The 21070-nt window shown below is 36.3% G+C and overlaps 1 protein-coding gene across 1 annotated transcript in view; it reads right to left on the reverse strand.

The window, feature by feature from the left end:
• PARG (poly (ADP-ribose) glycohydrolase) overlaps nt 1-21070 on the reverse strand; it is a 66165-nt gene that overhangs the window by 30057 nt on the left and 15038 nt on the right. The window contains exons 7-8 of the mRNA XM_009580127.1: nt 8953-9045; nt 6621-6778 (exon numbers count right to left, since the gene is read on the reverse strand). Of these exons, the coding sequence (XP_009578422.1) occupies nt 6621-6778; nt 8953-9045 (251 nt within the window). The remainder of the gene's footprint in view (nt 1-6620; nt 6779-8952; nt 9046-21070) is intronic.

Raw genomic sequence — 21070 nt, forward strand, 5'->3', positions numbered from 1 at the left:
GCTTACACACCTGTATTTTGTGAATAGCAATACTCCAGACCCACTCTGGTCTCCAAAGCACCCCAGGGGGTGCACAAGGCAATCCACTAGGATGCAGGAAGAAAATACTCTTGTACCATTCATAAAATAAAAAATATTTTTAAAATAGTGTTTATTTCATCTTTATCTCATCCTTTTTTAATTTCTTTTTTTTGTGCATGTTTTAGAATGTAATATATTAGTACAGTAGCACATGTATGTAATTTATAAGTAAATCAATATGCATATATTGGGGGTGCATGCTCAAAAATTTTTTACTGATAGGTATGTGCAATCAAAAAAGTTTGGAGACTACTACCCTAGACAGCTTTAAATACTTAAACATCAATTACATAATGTGAGATGAGGAAACAGTAGCAAATTTAAAATGGGAAATTCTTATATCCAATATAAAATATAAACCCTTACTAGAAAGTCCTGCAGCCATTGAAAATATTTTAAGTGAGAACTAAAAGTAAAGCTATTCAGAATATCAGAACTTCAATTTATTAAATTTGGACTTTAATATAAATCAAAAGCGGAATAATCCAGATGAGAAATTCCTCCCAGAGAGGTGGAAGGCAGACAAATTAACCAGCTCTCTGACAGCACAAAAGGAAATGCCACTGCCTGGGTCTTGCACTTCCCGACAGGAAAAAGTAGCACAACCTTACACAAGTCAGGTACAGCAACCTCAGTTCTGCTTTTCTGGTGCCTAATGTATGTCTCTTCCACTTAGTAACATGAGTTCCATCTTTCTGTATTAAAACCGCCTTCCTTTTCTCTTTTTATACAGGAAGTAGTTTAGAGTTTTTGAACTCCCTTGGCATCAAGTAGGAGAAAAACAATACATTCAACAATTCAACCTCATAGCAATTTCTTATTTACCATCATGTATCATAGGTACGAGTTGTCGTCATCTCAAAGTTATTTAAGAACATCATACTATTCAACACCCTTATGTTTAATTAGAACTTCATCTTTAGATTAAATAGTGACTTTTAAGATTTGTATAAACAAAAAAATTGAGCAATGTAATTTTGTTGGTAATCTAGATGCAAAAACTATCTTTCCGTCTCAGACACTCTCACATATACCCACATCTCTATTCTCTGTGCTTTTCATTTTGTACTTTTGTTCACTGTGACAAGTAATTTGGCACATTATAAACCTGTTTTAAGAAAAAGTTTTGATGATTTAGGAGTCTTAAAATACATCAGATTGATACTTGACTTTGATGAAAGGATAAGATGCTAACTCCAAGTACTCAACACCAAGGAATAGCAGGGTAAAATGTTTTACCCTGAGGATCTAAAGCAAAAGACATCCCACAGCATGGTACAACTAAGTTCTGGACTAAATTACTAAATTTACTATGCTAACAAAAAAATATTCAGGTTGAGTACTGTTTTAATCACTATAGCAAAGTAATTATGCCAGACTTGTTAATGTTGATTTTAAATTTTTCAGAAAATTATACTCTACTTAAAGTAGGCTAATTAGAACATATACCTAAGGCTAATTGGAACATATACCTAAGGCAGGCATAACAGAATCAGTTTTGTAGGATCAGTGTCTGTAAAGTCAGAAAACCTGGAACCACTTTCCAGAAGAGCAATGCATCTCTCAGTCTAAACCAAGTTCTCTCAAAGTCACTAGATAATTTATTCCCTAGAGAATACTCATTAGTGTTGCGAAATTGATGTTGTTTATGAAGAGACAATTGCGTTACTGGTAAATTAGATTTCAATTCTCCTGCATAAACGTACTATACAGTTTGCCCATTTCCTTTCATATATTATACGTTCCATAAAAGATATATATATCTTAACTAGTGGGTTTTTTCCCCTCATTTCCAATCACTTGAAATTACTTTAAAGGTATGTTTGATAATCATGAAGAAATTCAGTCCTAGTGGAATACTGGTGGTTTCAGACCAGAGCATCCACTAATATATGTGCCAAAAGATCCACCAGGTTTATGTCATTAGACATACTACCTTCAATTATGAATTCAACCTCAATTGCTTTGATGGGAGCCATTACAGATGTATAGTATCTCCAGTTTAACTACAGTCATTTTTTGAAAAAGGAAAACAGAGGAGTTATTGTAACTTGACATAACAGCTAAGAACGGATCTGTAGCAGGTCAAAGACACAGCACAAGCAAAGTGGGTCCTTGACAAACCTGTCTCCTTTTCAGTCATCCAGAACACTGACTCCAGATTGTGTAAGTTTTTTTCCCTTATATTTTGCTTTTACATATAATCAAACCAGGTAGTTTCCTAAATTACCAAATTCTATAGTGTTAAGACACAGGTCTGATAATTTGGTCGGGGCGGGGGGGTGTGTGTGGAGAAAAACCTCCACAGTGCAAAGTCTTGTGTGACAGTGGACAGTATCAGTTTTCAGCATCTTATAAAAAATACATGCAAGAAAGCATAGTTCAATCTTATCTTTAATATATTTCAAAAGGAATATGTTTTTTATGAAAGTGCTACGTTAAACCACAAACTATTCACAAAGATGATAAATTATGACCATCACCATAAGAAACTACTTTAAACTGTGCAACCAACATCATAATTGTAGAGATGATCTCAGAAGAGTCAATGCAATTCATGCTCTACATTCAACCAGCATGCAACTTCCATGGAAAATTTATCAGTAAGAGGAATAAAATGGCAAATTTAATTATTTCTTTCTTTTGTGATGCGATATTTTTTGCATAAAGCTGCCCAATCTATTTCCATCTTATATATTATAAAAGTGTTTTTAAAAAGAAAAATTGAACTCTTTAAATTTAGCTTGATATTTTGAACGGAAGCAGTATTTTATGCTATTTAGTATCATCTAATGTTTGGCCACTGAACGGATGTCATTCTATCTAATAGAATTCATAAATATTAAAGCTCTCAAAGTTAAACTACAAATTCCATTTTATTAACTACATTGGAAATGAATTATGTTATTAATGACTTAAGAATCGTATTAGGCCCATCCTTGCCAAGTACGAAAGGGAAGAATTCAATTAAATTACTGAGTATTTCATTATACACAGGTAACTTGCAGTCTGTAGCATGATGAGCAATCAAAATAGACAGTCGGTGTCGCAACATACTATTAAACTAAGTGCTTCAGCGTCAAAAGAGGAATGCTTACTTTTGTTCTCCTCTCATCTGACAAGACCAACAGGCAGGAGAGGAGAGGTAAAGCACAGATGACTTGTTAATACTACACATACAATGGCCTTCCTTCCAATCAGTTGCAGTTATTAGCACATGCACCGGCATTCAAACAACTTGCCATCATCACTGTAGTAACAATGCCAAGCACTGGTGCACCAGAAAATGCTTAACAGAAGGAGAAGGAAAAAAAAAAAAAAAAAAAAGAAAAAAAAAGAAAAAGAAAAGAGTAAATTCTCAATATCTTGCATTGTCTGTATGTTGTTTTGTCAAACAGATTTGTACCTTGGGGGGAGTAGGGGTGGAAGTCACAATATGCTAGTTAATACCACATAAAAACCTAAAGCAGGGAGAAGACTGGGAGGGAAGAGGGAACATGACAGCATTTAAACGTCGAAACTGTAACTATTTTATATTGTATAAAAAGGTACTAATGTTTAAGTCTGCATAAAGTAAATTGATAAATGACTGTTGTGTAAAACTGAAAACACAAGAAAGAAAGAGCTTATACAGTTGTGTTTCTAACTTAAGGCACAAATTTTATTTTTTCAGTCTCAAAGAGTTGAGGGGAGGGGTGGAAGCCTTTTGTATGAACGTAGAAAGGGCATGCATAGTGGAATCAAGGAACACCACATTTGCTAAAGAAAAAAATTCCTTAAATGCTAGCACCCGTTTGGTAATTTTGCTTTGTTAGGGAACCATGGCAGATTATTTTTTTGTACCCAAAGAACAAAGTAATTCATTCACAGTCATGTAGCAGATGAATTATGCTGAGGAAAGAACAAAGTCTGGAAAAGGCTGCAGACCATAATACTGTAGGGAGAAAGGGTTGCTGTGTGGAACAATCTGTTATGCCCATCCCTAAGCAGACAGAGCAGAGCAGCAGCCTCCAAAGCCTTTACATCAAAACATTGTTATAAAGAGGGGAAAAAAAAAAGTCACAAACATTTTAACTTCAGTCATTGCCTACTGCCTTTTGAGTATATCCAGCTCTGCGAAGGGCTTTTTTGTAAAAGCTGAAAATACACACTGCAATGGACCCAACCTTGTCGTCTTTACAAGTCTGAAACAATAGCTGAAAACATGACATTTTATTATCTGTCCTTGCTACTAAAGAACTAACTTTTCAGGGTGAGAAAATACAAGATTGAAGGAGGAAAAAGAAATAGGATACTACCCATCGTCCTTCTCCTGCCCTCATTTTAGATTTCAACTAAGTCAGGTTATATACAGTAGCACAATAGAAAACTGTAAATTCTTGTAGTACTCTCTCCACCACTCACTCTCTTCAATCTCCTTTTGCTTTTATTCTGCCAGTCCCCCTCTCACTGACACATTCCCTCTTATTTTATCCACTGCCTGTCACACTTCGTATTCTACCTCACTAATCTGCTCATTATCAAATGCAAAATACACAGGGGGAAATTTTGGTCCAACAAATGGTTAAATAAAGAAAGGACTGAAAAAGGAAACTGTAATTATATAAAAATCACATAAATTGGCAAACACTGAGGAAGAGCCACTTTTAATCCTCAAGAACCAGAGGACATCAGCTTCCCTTTTCTCCAATTTGGCAACAATATTCTTGCACTTACACGAATAAAAACGGCTTTCTACCTTGTGTGATTAAAAGCTGAGCATTACCTCACCCGTAATGCAAGAGGAAGGCCTGGAGGTTGTCTGCTGTATTACGCCTTTTAAATAACATTGTTGGAACTTACTATGAGTGATAGCACTAGTCAGAAAACAGAGGACTGACTGGAATAGGGCAGAAAATCCTGAATAGTCAATACTTTATACTGGTCATTCTTTAAGTCTATAGCAGGAAACTATTTACCTAATAATTTGCCAAGGCTTTTTATTTAAAAGTAGTTCAAAATATTATGCCCCAAGTTAACCACTAGTATTACACTGTACTACGGTGACTTTACATTGCTGTGCAATGTTCATAGAAGAGAATATGGATTTACTCCAATGATTAACAGCATTTTATTCTGTAGTTGGTACTAATTTAACTGCTTGATTTATAACAAGCTTAAGTTACAACAAAAACTGATACCTTAAAGTCCTTTAAAAAAACCCCATAAAATTCAGCCAGAAGTGTGTAGCTGGTGCAGTCAAACAGAACTCTTTCCAGAACTTTACTGTTCTCTTTCACTGCTCTGAACATAAATCTTTTTTAATGCATGGATGGTACTTTTCATTTATTTGTTCTTATGAACTAATAGTGGAAAAATACGCTGAATCGTATGGCACATTAATGCCCACCCACACTTCTCTTCCATAACCCATTGCACTGTTGGAATAAACACCAAGACAGTGACCCTGGTCTCTCTTCTGAAATACACATATAGAGAAACCTGTGCTAGCCCTTAAAGACAGCAAACACCAAAAGCATTATTAGTACATTGGCATGCCTGACAATTTATTCTGGGAAGTTCTAGTCTAGTATGGGTCTTGTGACACACATACCCAAGTGTGCTAGATCATAGGTAACAGTATTTTCATATTTCATCTCAGTTTTCAGAGCATATACACTACATATGTTAACTGTGAGGAATAAGAAAAACTCTAGATCAATAACCTATCCAAGTTCCAGCCTAATAAACTTAAGGTTGATCTACACAGACTTGTATGGAAGTGCCCAGAAGATGACAAACTCTCATTTCTAATCTACAAGTCCATCCTGCTGCATAATATTCTGCAGCAGGAAATGTCTCCGTCCTCTTCCCCCATTTAAAAGTGATACAAGCATATTTAAAAAAATCAAAGATGTGAAGAAAAATTTCTAATCTAATCTGTCTGTAAGCTAGCGTTGAGGAAAAAAGAATAAGCATTTGTTTAGAAATCAGAGTATCTTTAATTAAATTCTTATTGTGGTCTTTTTAGGCTAACTTATAGCAAAAAGGACAGGTTTATTTTAACATGCAGCTCTACAACTGCCTTAAAATGATAAGAGATTGTATGGATGTTGAAGAATGAAGTCCTAGTGATCTGACTTAATGTGCAGATCACCACTACTGACAAAGGAGACAACAGAAACACGGCTGGGGAAACACTGACCTTTAATTTAAAAACATATAGAACACTTGAAGCACAACTGAAGTACACCATTCGCAGATGAATGGCTTATGAGGAGGTAGGGAATTGTATCAGCCTAATTATGCCAGAGCAAGAGCATGTCTGTGTGCGTGCATGCATGAAAAAAAGAAAAATTTGGAATATTAAGCATCTCTTCCTGTGCACAAGATCCTTTCTTACATAGTTGCATAGTTTTCTTGTCCCTTAGAGGTAAACAGAAAAGACAGAAAGCAAACTACTGAAATAAGTGACAAAAACAATGAGTTTCTCCCCTAAATGACAACGATAATATTTTCATTGAAGGGTTATCAGCTTCATTTACTCCAGAGTGCCATACCTGTTGAAGTTAATGTCTGGGTAGCTAGAATACTCAGACTTCATCTTCGCATTGCGTCGTGGAAAAGTACAGAAGAAAGCATTGGCTAGAAAACTAGCAATCTGCTCCTGTGACATAGTGATGGAGTGATTCATCTTTTGTTTCAGTAGAGGTATTGGCTACGAACAAACGAAAGGAGGGGGAGGGAGGGGCCAGGAGATAAGGGAGGAAAGGAGAGAGAAAAATAATTAGCTTACTCCTTTTAAAAGAAAAAACAGGAGCACAAAATTACATTTGTTAAATTAGAGCAAGAGTAATTTAGGCCATTGGTGAACCCTTTAATCAGCAGCACCATTAAAGTCAAGAACAGTTTATTCAAGACAATTTGGAAAAAGCTTGCTTGACAAACTGCAGATTTCAAATCAATAATAAAAAGAAAGACCAAGAAAACACAACTTATCAAACAAAACCATTGGGAATGAAGAGGGGGAAAAAAAAAATAGATGGGATGTTGCAAATCCTGGGCAATCTTAAAAACTGAAGTAAAAACCCACTTTCAATAGCTGTATAGTTAAGAACCCTTAAGGAATGCTTTCAGCTACAATAACCATGCTTTATACTTTACAAAGAAACATGGAAGTCACGCCACTGATCATCACTCTATGACTTGCTTTGAATTTTTTTTCCATCCTACTTGAAGAAATAACAGTGATAATATTTGCAAAAAGTGCATGATTATCCATTCTTTTATAATCAGAATGAATAAAAAGCTCAGCTTCACTTTGGTTTTCAGTTTGGAGTTTTATTTGACTCTAGTCAGGGTCAAATACAAATAGAAACAGAGGGGCAGGGGAACGAAAAAAACCTCAATTGTTATACATCTTCCATTTTATCAGGCTTTAGCCTCCTGATTTGGAATTTTCACTCACCACATTCACGGCATTTTATTTGGGTTTTGTTTTTTTTTTTTAAATTATGTCATAATACTGGGGGAGGGTGGGGGGAAATCATTCTGACTGCTAAGGAGTGAATCCAGTAACAATTATGATAAACTCACTTGACAGGAGAAAGAACACAGTTTTCACCTCTTCTTCCAATATTCTCAGCCATCACCATTAGCCTAGCTCCAGGAGAGCTGAGCAGCTACATTTTAATCCTTTTAGTTATGAATACAGAAATTGCTACTAATTTAGACTGTTGAATACACAGCCCTGTTTGCTCCACAAAAAAACAAGTTTTCCTTCATTCTTATAACTACTACACTCACATTCACTGAATCTCATTCTGTCTTCTGGCTATTTAATTAACAAGCTATATTATGATGTCTGAAGTCACACAGCTAGAGGGGGAAAAAAGGCTGAGAAACTCTGTCTAGTAAGTTCTACAAGCCTACAAAAATAGGCTATTTTGGACAGTATGTTATATTGGAACAAATTTAGCTTTATGTCTAACCAAAAAAATGAGTCTGACAAAGTTCTTCACAATTTACACTGCCTAACAGTACATCATCTTTATAAAAGGCATTATTACATGAACTTGCGAGTCTTGTGCTTGACTTTGTGTTCAGAAACTTCACAGCATTCTCAAAAACTTCCCCCATCAAGTGATTAGTAAAAACATTTTAAAGAAATATTCATACTGTTTGAAATTATATATCTACTGTAGGACCCCTGCAGCATAACAAAGTAGGGAGAGATTTTCCCTGCTCCTGTCCAAAAAATCAATTCAGAAAACTGTAACAAAGGAGCTTACAAATTAGAGTCGTTACCCTGCTAATGTGTTACCTATTATACATCCTCACTTACTTGATCAGTCCGATTCACCTTTATCAGCTTTACTACCTACAGGACTGATTCCCATAACAATAATAAAAAATTAGTTAAGGTTTGTATGTGCTCAAGTATTGTGATGCTCTAACTAGAATAAAATATGCTCCCAAGTAAATGAAGGCTTTATGAAAATACTACTTGTGAGATTAAAAAATTTCTAAAACAAAAAAATTACATGTTTTAAGATTATTCAAGTATTTCAGTTTATAAGTGCGATTTTCAAACCTGAAAGGTCTTATGGTCATTTAATTTAAAAAAGCAAGAAGGAAATCCAGCACATAGAAAGCAAAGTGTTACTGAAGTTCAGGCTAAAAATATGACAGCTAGATATATTTTTTTACATTCTACTCTATCATTATAGATGTGCATTGTCCGTTCCACTCCCTATGCTTTAGCTACATTCAACACAAAAACTATAGCTTTTATTAAGAACATATGATCCTGATGTTTTGACCTTAGCCATTAGTTACAGTTTGCAGAAAAGTGGTCTGCCACAGAGCACTTATCTAGCTGTGTTTACTCACCTGGGTGCAGATATTAGGGAGACAGAGCGCCAGCTTGACCATATCAGGAAGAATGGACTGGAACAAATGTTGAGCCTCCGCATCTTCAAGAACCTGTTAAAAAGAAAGAAAAAGAAAAGAAAAAAAAAAAGCTTTTTACCTCAGAAATAATGATTGTACAAGAAGTTTGTGAAAACAGGACCCATCCAAAACAAATGAGAGGAAAAAAAACCAGGTCCTATTACCTTCATGCAAATCTGTAGCATTTTTCATGGTAGTACCTCACTGCATTTTACATTGCAATAATCCACTAATTGAAATATAGAAAGAACTCTCAAAAGTTGCAGTTGAGAAAACATGTCACCAAATGCCCTATAAAGGAACCTTGAGTAAGTTATCATTTGACTCCTTCCAAAGCAATGAACCAAATTCTCAACTGATAAAAATCACTACCTAACCACAAACGTACTGGAACAATTTACTTAACTCTCATATTCAGGTCATAGTCCAAGACAAGTACCTGTGACATTCTCCTGTTAAGGACATATGAAAAGCACTGCTGGGTCAGATCAGTGGTCCTCAGCAGCAGCAACAGGAAATGCTATGTAAGAAGAGCATGCAAGCCAGGCACTTTCTGCTGTCCATCCCCACCATGTTCCCTCAAGAACTATTGCCGTTGGATTACATACGTTAAAGGGTGCAGCCTGCCTGGTCCCTTATGCTGAAGTTGCAATCTTTCCAGTCTCTTCCTGTAAGACAGCTGATCTTATGACTATTTTAGCTGCCCTTCTCTACCTGCTCTAACATTCTTCCTAAGAAGGAGAGACCAGAATTGACAACACTCAAAAAAATGGGCACACCAACATTTCACAAGGCTTCTCAAAGCTTTTATACTCAAGACCAAAGTCACATCAAACCCTTCTTGTCCTATTCTCAATTCCCTTCCTGACACTGTCTGGCCCACTGTTGACATGTTTGGCTGCCAAAGCATATCAAGCCAACGTATTCAGAGAAAGTCTAGGATCTCTTTTCTCAGTTGCAACTGCCAGTTCTGAGCTCAACATCACATACCCAGGGTTTAGATGAACGCACCCACACTCCTATTCATGTATCATACACCTATTTTTAAAAGGTGCAAAAGGTTCTTTACGGTGGGCAATGCTCTTCTAAGAAAAGCTAGGATGGGCACATGAATGGGAGGTTGTGAAAAGAAAAGCAACATAAAGCAGTGCAGTTGCAACACGCAAAGCAGCCAAAAGCATGCCATATCCTCAAAAGTCTCACATTCTGCCGTATGAACAGGCTGAAGTAAGATCAAGGACAGAAAAGCACATTCTCCATTTTCCTGTGCAGTGGTGCAGTTTTTCCCCTGATCTAGGGATCCGGGCACCAGATGTGACTGGCTATTAGATCTGCATGCTGCGTTTAAGGCAAAAAGCAGTGAGAAGAGAACACACAGCTTGCACTACCGCTGGGGAACGGAAGACGAAGGTCACAGTTCAGCCTTCTGCCTCCCTCATTCCCCTACATCCAGGAAGTCTGTATAGAGATACAACTATCTTCTACCAGTTTCTAGATTAAAATCTTTAAAATTCTGAAACCATGGCTTTAAAACTATAGAATATTATTTTTCAACTAAAACTGTTAGAAAAGAATTGGATTTACTACCAATTTCACACAAAAACCATTGCAGACAGAATGCATGAAACAGCGTCAAGGTATTAACAACTTCAATCTCTGCAACACTTAAGACTGAAATCACAGAAAGTGATCTTTTTAGCCATATAATCAAAGCTTTGCAATTCACACTTCAATGGAAAGTTTCATACAGACTTCAGAATGTAAAAAAGATACTGGCAATTTTCTTGAGAAGAGGAAAATACGGTGCCTCTGACTCAAAGCATACTGTTCCCCATAAACGCCAAGCTGAAAATACTGTTCGAAGGCTAACAACTTCTGTTCTTCCAAGATCATTAAAATAACTATGGAAGTATCTCTGCTCTATTCCCTCCCATTCCAAGTGATATAAAGGGATAAGAGTACTCAGGAAGTTAAAAAACAAAACCCAAACAAATGCTCAAAGGACAAACAACTTATGGTAGGGAAGAGGGGAAAATAAAACAATCACAATACCTACAGAGTTACTTTCTATGCATTGTGTATGCTGCTCATGGAGACATACAAACAAGGTTTAAATTTAAAGTTTTAAATTGAAACAAGAACTTACAAAGAATAGCAAGCCTAGGAAACATGAAAATCATTTAATATAATAGAGGAGGAATCCAAGTAATATACAAATTATTACTGAAAGTAAACTTTTTTTTTTAAGGTTAAGACATGAACAAGATGCATCTCTTTCCTGTTGTTGGCTGCATATGCACCTACGTATTTACACAGTGTAAGTCAGATATTGAAAATTAGGACCTAACCTTTAACATCATCTGCTCTAGCCAGAAACTTTGCTCTGTTCTTAAGCACAATGTTTTTAAGTGTTTTAAGCAACAAAATGAGCATTTAAAGGCTGGAATTTCAGATCTCAATACATAAAATGAATATTTAAGTTAAATCTATTCAAAAGATGACATTTAACCTCAGATGTCTAACAGCCTGTCAAATTCTGATATTCTCTCCCCTTCGGGTAACACTTCCTCCCTTTTAAAATTGACATATAAATAGTGGCTGCTATGCTTTGCTGACTGCCACAGACTATACAGTATCACTTATCTGGTGACACATTATGGTACTGGACTTTGTCATAGCTGTCAAGACTGCAACCTTTTCTTTATGCTCCTTTGAAAACAATATAATAATAGTATGAGACAATTTCTTCCCAAAACAGAAGCAGGGCCAGCAATTGCACAGCTCAGCTCTGATACAAAATGCGTAACTACTAAGTTCACTCCTTAAACTCTGAAATTCTACTTTTATTTCTCCTTACCTTCCTAATGTTGTACCAGAACATGCTCTCCCCTCTACATTATTCCTATGCATGACTTTTATTAGACCTCCACTAATGAAAACCTCAAAATTTGGAGCTGTTAATGCCCAGAAGTTCTCTCATTGGACTTCAGACAGATTATTCTTAGATGTAAGTGACAAATAAGATGTTTTTTTTTTTTTTGTGAAAAGTGTCAGGTGCCATGAAAACCTTACTACATTTTCACAAGATAAGTCACTTAAAGGACCCCACAACTTTAAAAGGATGATCATTGTGAGTGCTAAGTTCACAGACCTTGCCAAGAAACTCCTAACTCTGCATTGTTCTCTAATCAAACCACCAAGCAGCCTAAGCAACCCTGTTTTGAATACTCCCCCTGTTTAGGCAAAGGTCTCCTAAATATTGCAGGGAAGCACATCAACACTTTTCAAGCTCAAACATGGTTTGTTTCTTCCTGGAGATGTTATAACTTCACAAAATAGCTGCTGCAGTGAGTAATCCAAGAACTCTGTTGTTCAACTGCAGGTGCTAGTTTTTTAAAAAAAAAAGCAACCAAAAAAACCCTTTCTCCCTAATAAACTTTCTCCCTAAAAATAACTCCTTGGGGAACTATTCAGTCCTGTGCTTCCCATTTATATCTTGAGGCTACAACCCATTATTGAACAGAAATATGCATCCTTCCTTGCTTTAAGTTTCTAAAAAAACAAAGTAACTTGAGTCATGGCCACATCCATGTAATCATAACCTCCCTGTTCTGCCCATGGACTCCTTCTGTACAGGTAACGTTCCTTTGAGGTTTCTATGAAAAAGAACACCTGCAAACCCCTGGCTGCTTGGTCCGCATCTTCTTTTGACCACTAAACCAGCATGCCACCACAGTTGCAGCTTTGTAGACCAACCACTGTCACTGCATATTCTCAGCTATGCTCAGAACCTGGTTTTAATCTGTGCAGCCTTTTCAGACTTTGAAAGCAGCAAAAAAGAACACTCAGTCATGGAAAGTAAAAGGATTCCAGGACATGGAGTGCTGACACCACAACTACATCTGACAGACATCCCACGATGCAAATGCCAACCCGGGAGAACCTAGCAACAGCACAGAAAACACCTGGTCACAGAACTGAATGAAGATTTATTTAGAAGGAAATTCTCTTCAGGAAGCAGTGACCTGTACTGATGTAAAATCCAGCATATTTAGAGTCACATTACACATTCTACTTATTTGTTGCTGCTGAAAGAGGGATGTGTCATTCTATCTCCCCAAACATACACACCACATTTCACCAGTTCCCACGTTCATCTGATAATTTCCTGAGATCCTTCAGCTTGGGAAAATAACTTTGGGGGGTGAGGAGGGGTGGGGTGGGTAGTCTTCCTTTGCATTAATAAGTTGAACCAGCCTTCCAAAAAGTCATGCATTATTAGATGTTTTGCAGGGTGGGTGGTAGGTGAAACAGAACCAGTCACACCCCTTGTCAATGGGCTACAAAGGCAGATACCGGTTGTAACTCTTCTCACTGAAAAAGCAGTAATATTCTAGTTAGTATGAAGCTGTTACAACAAGCACCGCACTTTGAAATAAATCTCCTAGTACAGGAACATCTGTATTGATTCAGTAATGTACTTTTAACTGTGTACAATCCTTTTCAAGGCTACAACTATGCAAAGGTTAAGAGACAGGATTAGATTTCCATTGTTAAAAAAAAACATTTGTTTTATAACTTAAAGAATTATAAAATATGAAATGGTTGTCAACAACTTCTGATAAAAGAAAATACATCAAGTATCATAGCAATTTTGTTTTTAAACCATTGATCAGTTTCTCCTTTCCTTATTATGCATACATGTCCTTTGCAGCTTCCTTCAGGATTTGAAATAAAAACAAAAATACAGTGTTGACTTTATTCATAGTCCTCCAATCATGCAAAAAATTATTTAGGAATGAAATGAAAGCAGGGGTTGTACCCCGAGGGAAACGTATGTGGAATCAGAGTTGCAAAGCGTGACTTGCCTTTTGCCAAAGAAATCACTTGGTGATTTCATCAGTATTTGCACTGGAGTGACTGATTAAATGAACATGACTTAGGGCTCCAATTCATAAGATGCAAATGGTTCAGCGAGCCGTGGCAGAGGTAAGAGCTCTTGGCCAAACTTGCATAGCAATTTTGCAAAATGAACATTTATACCGCAGCAAAGAGACGTGACTAAACGCCGCCATAAGTAATGGCCTCTTGTCACTATAAACCAGTCCTCCAAAACATAATGAACGAGTATGCCTGACAGTCCTAATAAGAAGGATCTGAGGTAGCATGGGGTGATAGTGATGGTAGAGAGTTTAAATCTAAATCTGACAGCTCATCAAACCAAACAAACTGCACATACAGAACACAAATTTGGACAGCTCTATCTATCACATGGGAAGGTAGAGTCATCACGCCAACAGGCAACCAGCATGCTAAGACGGCAATGGCTTAATGCTTTCAATTTGTTTGGTTTTATTTCCCCATATTAACTTTTGCGGCAGCACAAGGACCAACTGAACCATGTTCTTAAGGATGAAGGGGAAAACCAGAGTGCTTCCTTGAGACTTTGTGTCATTTATTTCCTAATTCTAATGGATTTTGACCTTCTGACTTTTTCCTTCCCAGCTGCCATAACGTCTCATGCACTTTCTTAGAATTACTTTGTTTCAGTTTGCATTTGTAAGTGGTCTGTACCATCCGTTACTCTACTGAACTGTCTTTCCAGTAACAGCTTTCCTCATTATTTTAATGTAAGATATCATATGGTTAGAGGTAGTAATAGCCTCCTAACTAATTAGACAAACTGTGTAACTTCTGTGTACTCTATTCACAGTAAGTTCATTCTCCTAATTTCAGGAATAATTTTTTTCTTTTTCTTTCTTCACTATCTTCAATTTGTCTCAAATAAAAAAAATCTGTATATTTTTACAGTGCATTAAGATCCACATGATGAATACTTCCAAGCTGAAAAACTTGGTTGCAAATAGAGGTGTAGCAAATAAGGGCATATATAGCCTACCTAGATATAACATCATTACTAAACCTCCTTCAAGTCTGCAATTCAAAGAAAATAACAACGATAGATATGTGAACAAAGCAATACTACTCACATTCTTGCAAAGAGAAAGATTTGCTCAGTGCCGCACACAAGCAATATGCATGTGGAACATGACACGAAGTCTAAGACAACTCGGAATGGTCTCCTGAAAAAAATCTGGTCAACTTTTGTAATTTTGCAATTTTGGCAAGGATAATAGGGAAAGCAAAAAACTGAAGAAAAGTAAAAAATATATTTGGGAAACAAGGACAATAGGAACTTGTGTTTGAAGGCTTATTTTCTTTTTAAGACTGTTAACAGTCTTGCTCTACCCGTAAGCATTTAAAATGCTGCTTTTTTTCATTCAATGCATAGACTGTACCTCCCTTCCAAAAGCTCCCATTTCACTGTCAAATGAGAAGTAAGAGTTCAGTTGTGCTTTTGCACTATTCTACAAGATATCGGTTCTTGTGCACTTTTGGATAATGTTAACAATTTTGATTTCCCACTTTTTTTTTTTTTTTAAAGTGTATTCCACAGAAAAACCTCCCAGGCATCCTGAACCATCTCCCTCACTATGCCTCTCCAGCTAAGACTTACCTTTGAGGTGACACTTACACAAAAACTTGAGTGTACTTAAGCAATTACAACATGTGGCTGCTCCTTTATTGCACTAAGCAATGTTGTCTTCATTTTCTCTTCCTTCCAGAGCAGCCTGTACTTACTTACTTACTTGTTTTCCTGTCTCATACAGAAGCATGCTTTTTGTATGCTGTTTGTGTAACACCTAAACATGGTAGATTCTAGATCCGTGACTAGAACTCCTCAGTGCCAACAGAACAACCAAGCCACTGTCTATGACATTTAAGTCTTTTACCTGAAAGTAAACCAACCTCAGACTGCCAACCTGTACTCCCTTTCTTCCCCTAATCCTTGTCATAAGTGCTTTTAAACATTACAGAATCCTAAAAGCAGACTCTCTCAATCTGTTATTTGGAACAGCTGGGAGAAAAAAAAAACCAAACCCAACAAAAAAGTCTAAACAAGTTCTTATTGGGTGACTCTACAAAACCAGGGAGTAGACGAATTCTACTTAAACACATTGTGCCACAACTATCAGCGTATCTGATACCTAGACAGAGACACTAGGCTGCAGCCCGCTAACTTGTATGTCTACATAAAACAGACTCCTTGTCATAATGTAAAATATTATACATATAAACCAGATTGAAACCTAGAAGCAAAGTGGGGGTCAAGGGGGTGGGGATTTTAGTTCCCATTTTATTAAGTTAATGAACTTCCAAAACTGCAGGAGAGAATAAACTCTCAACTGCCTCCTTTAGTTCCCTTACAAAACTAATTCAGTAGGAAACACACTTAGCTGTCAAATCCACCCCATTTCTTGAGCACTTGTCTGATTAGAAACCAGAAGGACAAAATAATCTTTGGAGGGAAGAGGGAAAAGAACATAACACTGGATTATGCGAAGAAGAATCTTATTTGAGAAGAAGAATGCTTCTGACATTTATCAAAACCACAAACTGACACTTCAAAAGGAAAAAGGAAGACAGCTTACAAGGCAGAGGTTAATTCATTTTGTTTAATTTTTTTCCCCCTGAAGCCTCATTCACGTCTTCTGCCAATCCAACCCTGGAATGATCTCTCAGGTGTATCATCCCTAACAATGGCAACTTTGTTCTCAGAGCTTTTCAACATTCTAAATAAAATCTGAGAGAAAAATGTATATTTATATTTCCATCTCCTCTTAATGGTTTTAGAAGCCCCGTTTATACTGCTAAGGTACTGGAAATCTAACCTCAATCATTTTATTACCAATGAGTAAACCTCAGTCCTGATTCTCTACAGGCCACCAACAGACTCTACCTGCATATTCTTGCAGAGCAACTCTATCATGAGCAGAAACATCACAAAACTTTCCAAAGCACTGGCAGAGTCGTGGGAAAAAAGTCAAATACTGCTTTCTAAATACTTTTGAGTTACCCTTGGGAAGCACAAAGCAGTAGAAAGGACAATGACCTTGTTTCTACAGCAAGGCTGTAACATGAGGAAAAAAAAGTATCTTCCATCTGACTGACACAAACTAAGGGTGAAAACAATCCGTTTTCAGGTTCATTCAAAACTTTTATCTCTCTAAACACAGTACTTGAGGAAAAAAAATGTTTAATACTGCTATGATTTTAAAAATATCTGCTAAGAACCGTAGTGTGGAAGTATTTGATGGCTTTTGAATGCTTAACTACAACTTTTTTCAACCACTTTTGAAACTGATAACCTTGGCACTGAAAGCTCCATGAGACAACATAGGTATCTCCCTTTGAAAGCTGTATTTTCTTTAACATTACCAAAAAAGGTCAAGCACAGACAGAAGGGGAAAAAGAAGGATAAACTAAAGATAACACAATAGCATTGTAGATTTCAACAAATCTATAGACTATTTTTTGCTTGGTTGTCAGAATTATAGACTCAAAATAACCAATATCTTGAGAAAAATATCCAGGAATTAAGATGATATTGGCCAAATAAGACCCTCAGACCATCTCCAGGGTAGACACACTGCCACCTTTGCAAACCTGCTCTTTAAAGAATGCATGGCAACTAATAGCAAACTCTGCACGGAAGCAACATAAACAAATTCAATTTTTTAGATGAAAAAGCATGAGAAGAATTGGGAATATAGTTACACTACACTTCATTTATGCCTTCATAGTCATCCTAACAATGGCAATGCCTCTTTATCACTTCCCGACTTCCATGTACACTTTTTCAGAGAGTGTTTCTCTTGAAAGTTTTGACCATCATCGTTCATCAGGGTTTTTTTTTTATTCTAAATGCTCCAGACATTAAAAAAAAAAAATCTAAAGGCACAAAGCAGCTAAGGAAAGCCACCACAACCAAAAGGAGCTTCTCTTAGTCATTTGGGATAGATAGGTGAGCACCGATAAATGATGATTTACACATAATCCAATAGAAGCAAAGAAATCTGTTCATCAGCCCCCTGCTCCCAGAACAAAACAAATAAAGCAACTATCAGAAGATAGCTTTTAAAACCAGAACATTTATATTTACTAGATTTTTTTCTTTTCTTTTCCTTTTTAAACAGAAATGTTCTCAATACAGTGAAAAACTATGAAAGAGATCCTCAGGATGTATCTTTACATTGTCTCAAAGCACTAAGTATCCATAAACACTTAAGACACAATATAATTAAAACTCTACACCTGGTATGCGTAGATATGCCTTCCCTGGTAGTTCTGAATCAATAGTCTGATGCAATAGTCATTGTGATGGTGCTTACAAAACACCACTTAAAAGATACTCCGCTGTTTTGCTGAGAAAGGTCAGAAAACTAAGAATAAGCCTGTAATTCAGTACTCAATGCTCTTTCTCCTCTACAGTGCTTAGCTTCTAATGTTTTGAATGTGTACAAGATGCATATTCCCCCCACCCCAGAAAAGCTCACATTTTGTTCAATATGGGGACAAATTCCTTTCTGCTACTGTGAAAAGAAAATCCTTCACGGCACATTCAAAAGACCTTTTCAGTTTAGATTTTAAAAAGGTAATCTGATGTAATGAAAATTGTTTGAAAACATCTGGACTAAAATGAAATCCAGCAAGGAGCAATGGATAGGCTATTTTCAGCCTTGGGACACTTTACTTCTTGCTTAAAAGCCTACATTTGTAGTGCTGACATCTCTGTACAATGCTCACTTCTGTTAGTACTGTCCAGACAATTATAAAAATGATTTATCAAAAACCCAGTCACCAGAACAATTTGGTACTTCAAAATTCCTTCTATTCCAATATCACTGATTACAGCAATCATTTTTTCAAGCAGGTCATTCAAACAACAAAACCTAGAGGAAAGACTGACATGGTTCATAAGACCTGCTAGAAGACAAGAGTGGGGTAAAGCCTTCTTAGAACAGAAACATCTCCCAAGATATGCACATACTTAACAGTAGCAGGTGTTCTTAAAGAGTTTGGTCTTTTTCAAATGAGGTAAAATCCAGAGTTCAACCATAACCCAACTAGACTGTACTACAGTCGCATCATCTTCAGATATTGCATTTATAGACTTTTTTTTTTGATGAAAAATTGAAATAATGGTAAAAAATGGAAGCATTATTTCCAAAATTGTCCAGGTAATTTCCAAAATTTCTTAAGGTTATTAAGTTTAAGGTTATTAAATTAATGTTATTAAGGTTAAGACCACACACTCTTAAAGGCTGTGTGGTTCTGTGGCTGTTTGAAATTTTGCAATTGGAGTATTTCATTGACAAGACAGTTCTTAATTTCATTCAAATCAGCTCAGTGATCTCAAAATGCAACCAATTCTTCTTAGAGAGGAAGCAGACATACTGCTAATATTTACATATCTGATATTTCTGCTCAGTTCTCAAACATTTAATATGCTCCATCTTAACTCAATTACTTGCATCTGACACATTTTCTGAAAGTACCAAGTTCAGGCCAAGTGTGCTAGTATACTACATAGCAACATACATTCAAATGAGAAACTATCGTTTGGCAAAAAATGCACTAAGCACATTCTGTAGATATTATCCCAGGTTTTACTAGGTTTACGCCACAATTCAGCAATTTAATAACACACATTCGTCAGGTTTTTCAGTGAAATATAAGAGTTTTCTTCTATTTATGTTAATTATTCCTAAGTGCAAAAGCATTGACTAACAGAAACAAGACTCATTGTAATATGCTCCATCACTCCTCACTTTAACAATATTCTCCTATATTCTGGAATCTGTGCAGAACACCTGCAGTAGGAAAAAAGTGGTATCTTAGAAAGTGTGTGCACTTATCCATATGAATATTGCTAGGCCAAAATTTATATAGTAAGGATTTGTGCAAATGAAAAGTAATTCATAATACAATAATTAACTTCAATTTTTCAATAAAAGTAAACCAGACTCTTGGAAGAGCAAAACATCTGTAATATGGATGTGCGATATTTATGGAAGATAGAAAAAGTTGTATTTATAAATGAATTTATTTACATACTTATCTTGCATATTATATATTAAGTTTATGCATTTGTAAATGACATTTCTAGAAAACTTGAAAAAGGTATTAAGTGAGGTTCTAGAAATTTACAAGTAGACACTTGCATGTAAAAGCAGACAGTAATGAAGCCTCACATCCTGACTGTTCCAGACTTCTAAAAGGATCTAGCATTCAGAAGTATGACCGTCATGCAAGTTTTAATGGAAAGAAGCAGGGAGAAATGGGATTCCTTTTCTAATCCTGTTTCAAGACTAATTACTGTAATTGTAAGACAAACATTTTTAATAGCCCATATTCTATATCATGTAAAAGCATAACTAAAGGGTGAAGAAAAATAGCAATATATTCCTTCAGCTTGACAACTGACCTTGTTTTCTTGCTACATAGCTTTTTATCAGATTTAGGATAAGCTGAGATTTGTGCCATAAAAAAAAAAAACTGCCAATAGCCAGTTTTGAGGCTAAAACCAGTGAACTCATGCTTGACTGGAAAAGGAGAAAAAGGAGCACAAATAAAGTGGTCTGGTACATTCTTCCTTTTCCTTCATGCTGAAGGTTCTTCTCTGCAATTAAGTATAGACAGGAAAAGAGACTGGTCTTTTTAAAGGGCATTATCATGTTTCTTTCAACCTCATAGAAAAATCCAAATTTAAAAGTTATATAGTTTCTTTCATAATAGAAAAGGATTTCCTGAATGCTGAATTTATATGGGAATCAGCAGCAAATATGCAGATCCTGGTCATTAAATAGATTGATTGGCTTCAAACAGCTTTCCCCGCCCCCCCCAAAAAAAAGACCGCAAGACATCCATAAACAGGCCCTGCAGACACACACACGCTTTTTCCTACACTAAAAGCCAAATCTAACAGTTGGAAACTGAGTGTTACACAGAGGAGAATGAGAGAGTGTCTTTGTAAAGATACCAATAGCATATCCCCTTTAAGTCTTCCTACTTGCATCAAGTAGGCACCAAGGATTTAGAGTTCTGCAGAGAGCCTGGAAAAACAAATTTTAAGAGGCATAAGTGCCTTCCAGTGAGGTTCATTTAAAATGTCAATTACCTTTATTATTTTGTCCTCCTAAAAGAGGCTAGCGTA

The sequence above is a fragment of the Fulmarus glacialis genome, unplaced genomic scaffold (assembly GCF_000690835.1).
Source record: "Fulmarus glacialis isolate BGI_N327 unplaced genomic scaffold, ASM69083v1 scaffold9456, whole genome shotgun sequence".
Lineage (NCBI taxonomy): Eukaryota > Metazoa > Chordata > Aves > Procellariiformes > Procellariidae > Fulmarus > Fulmarus glacialis.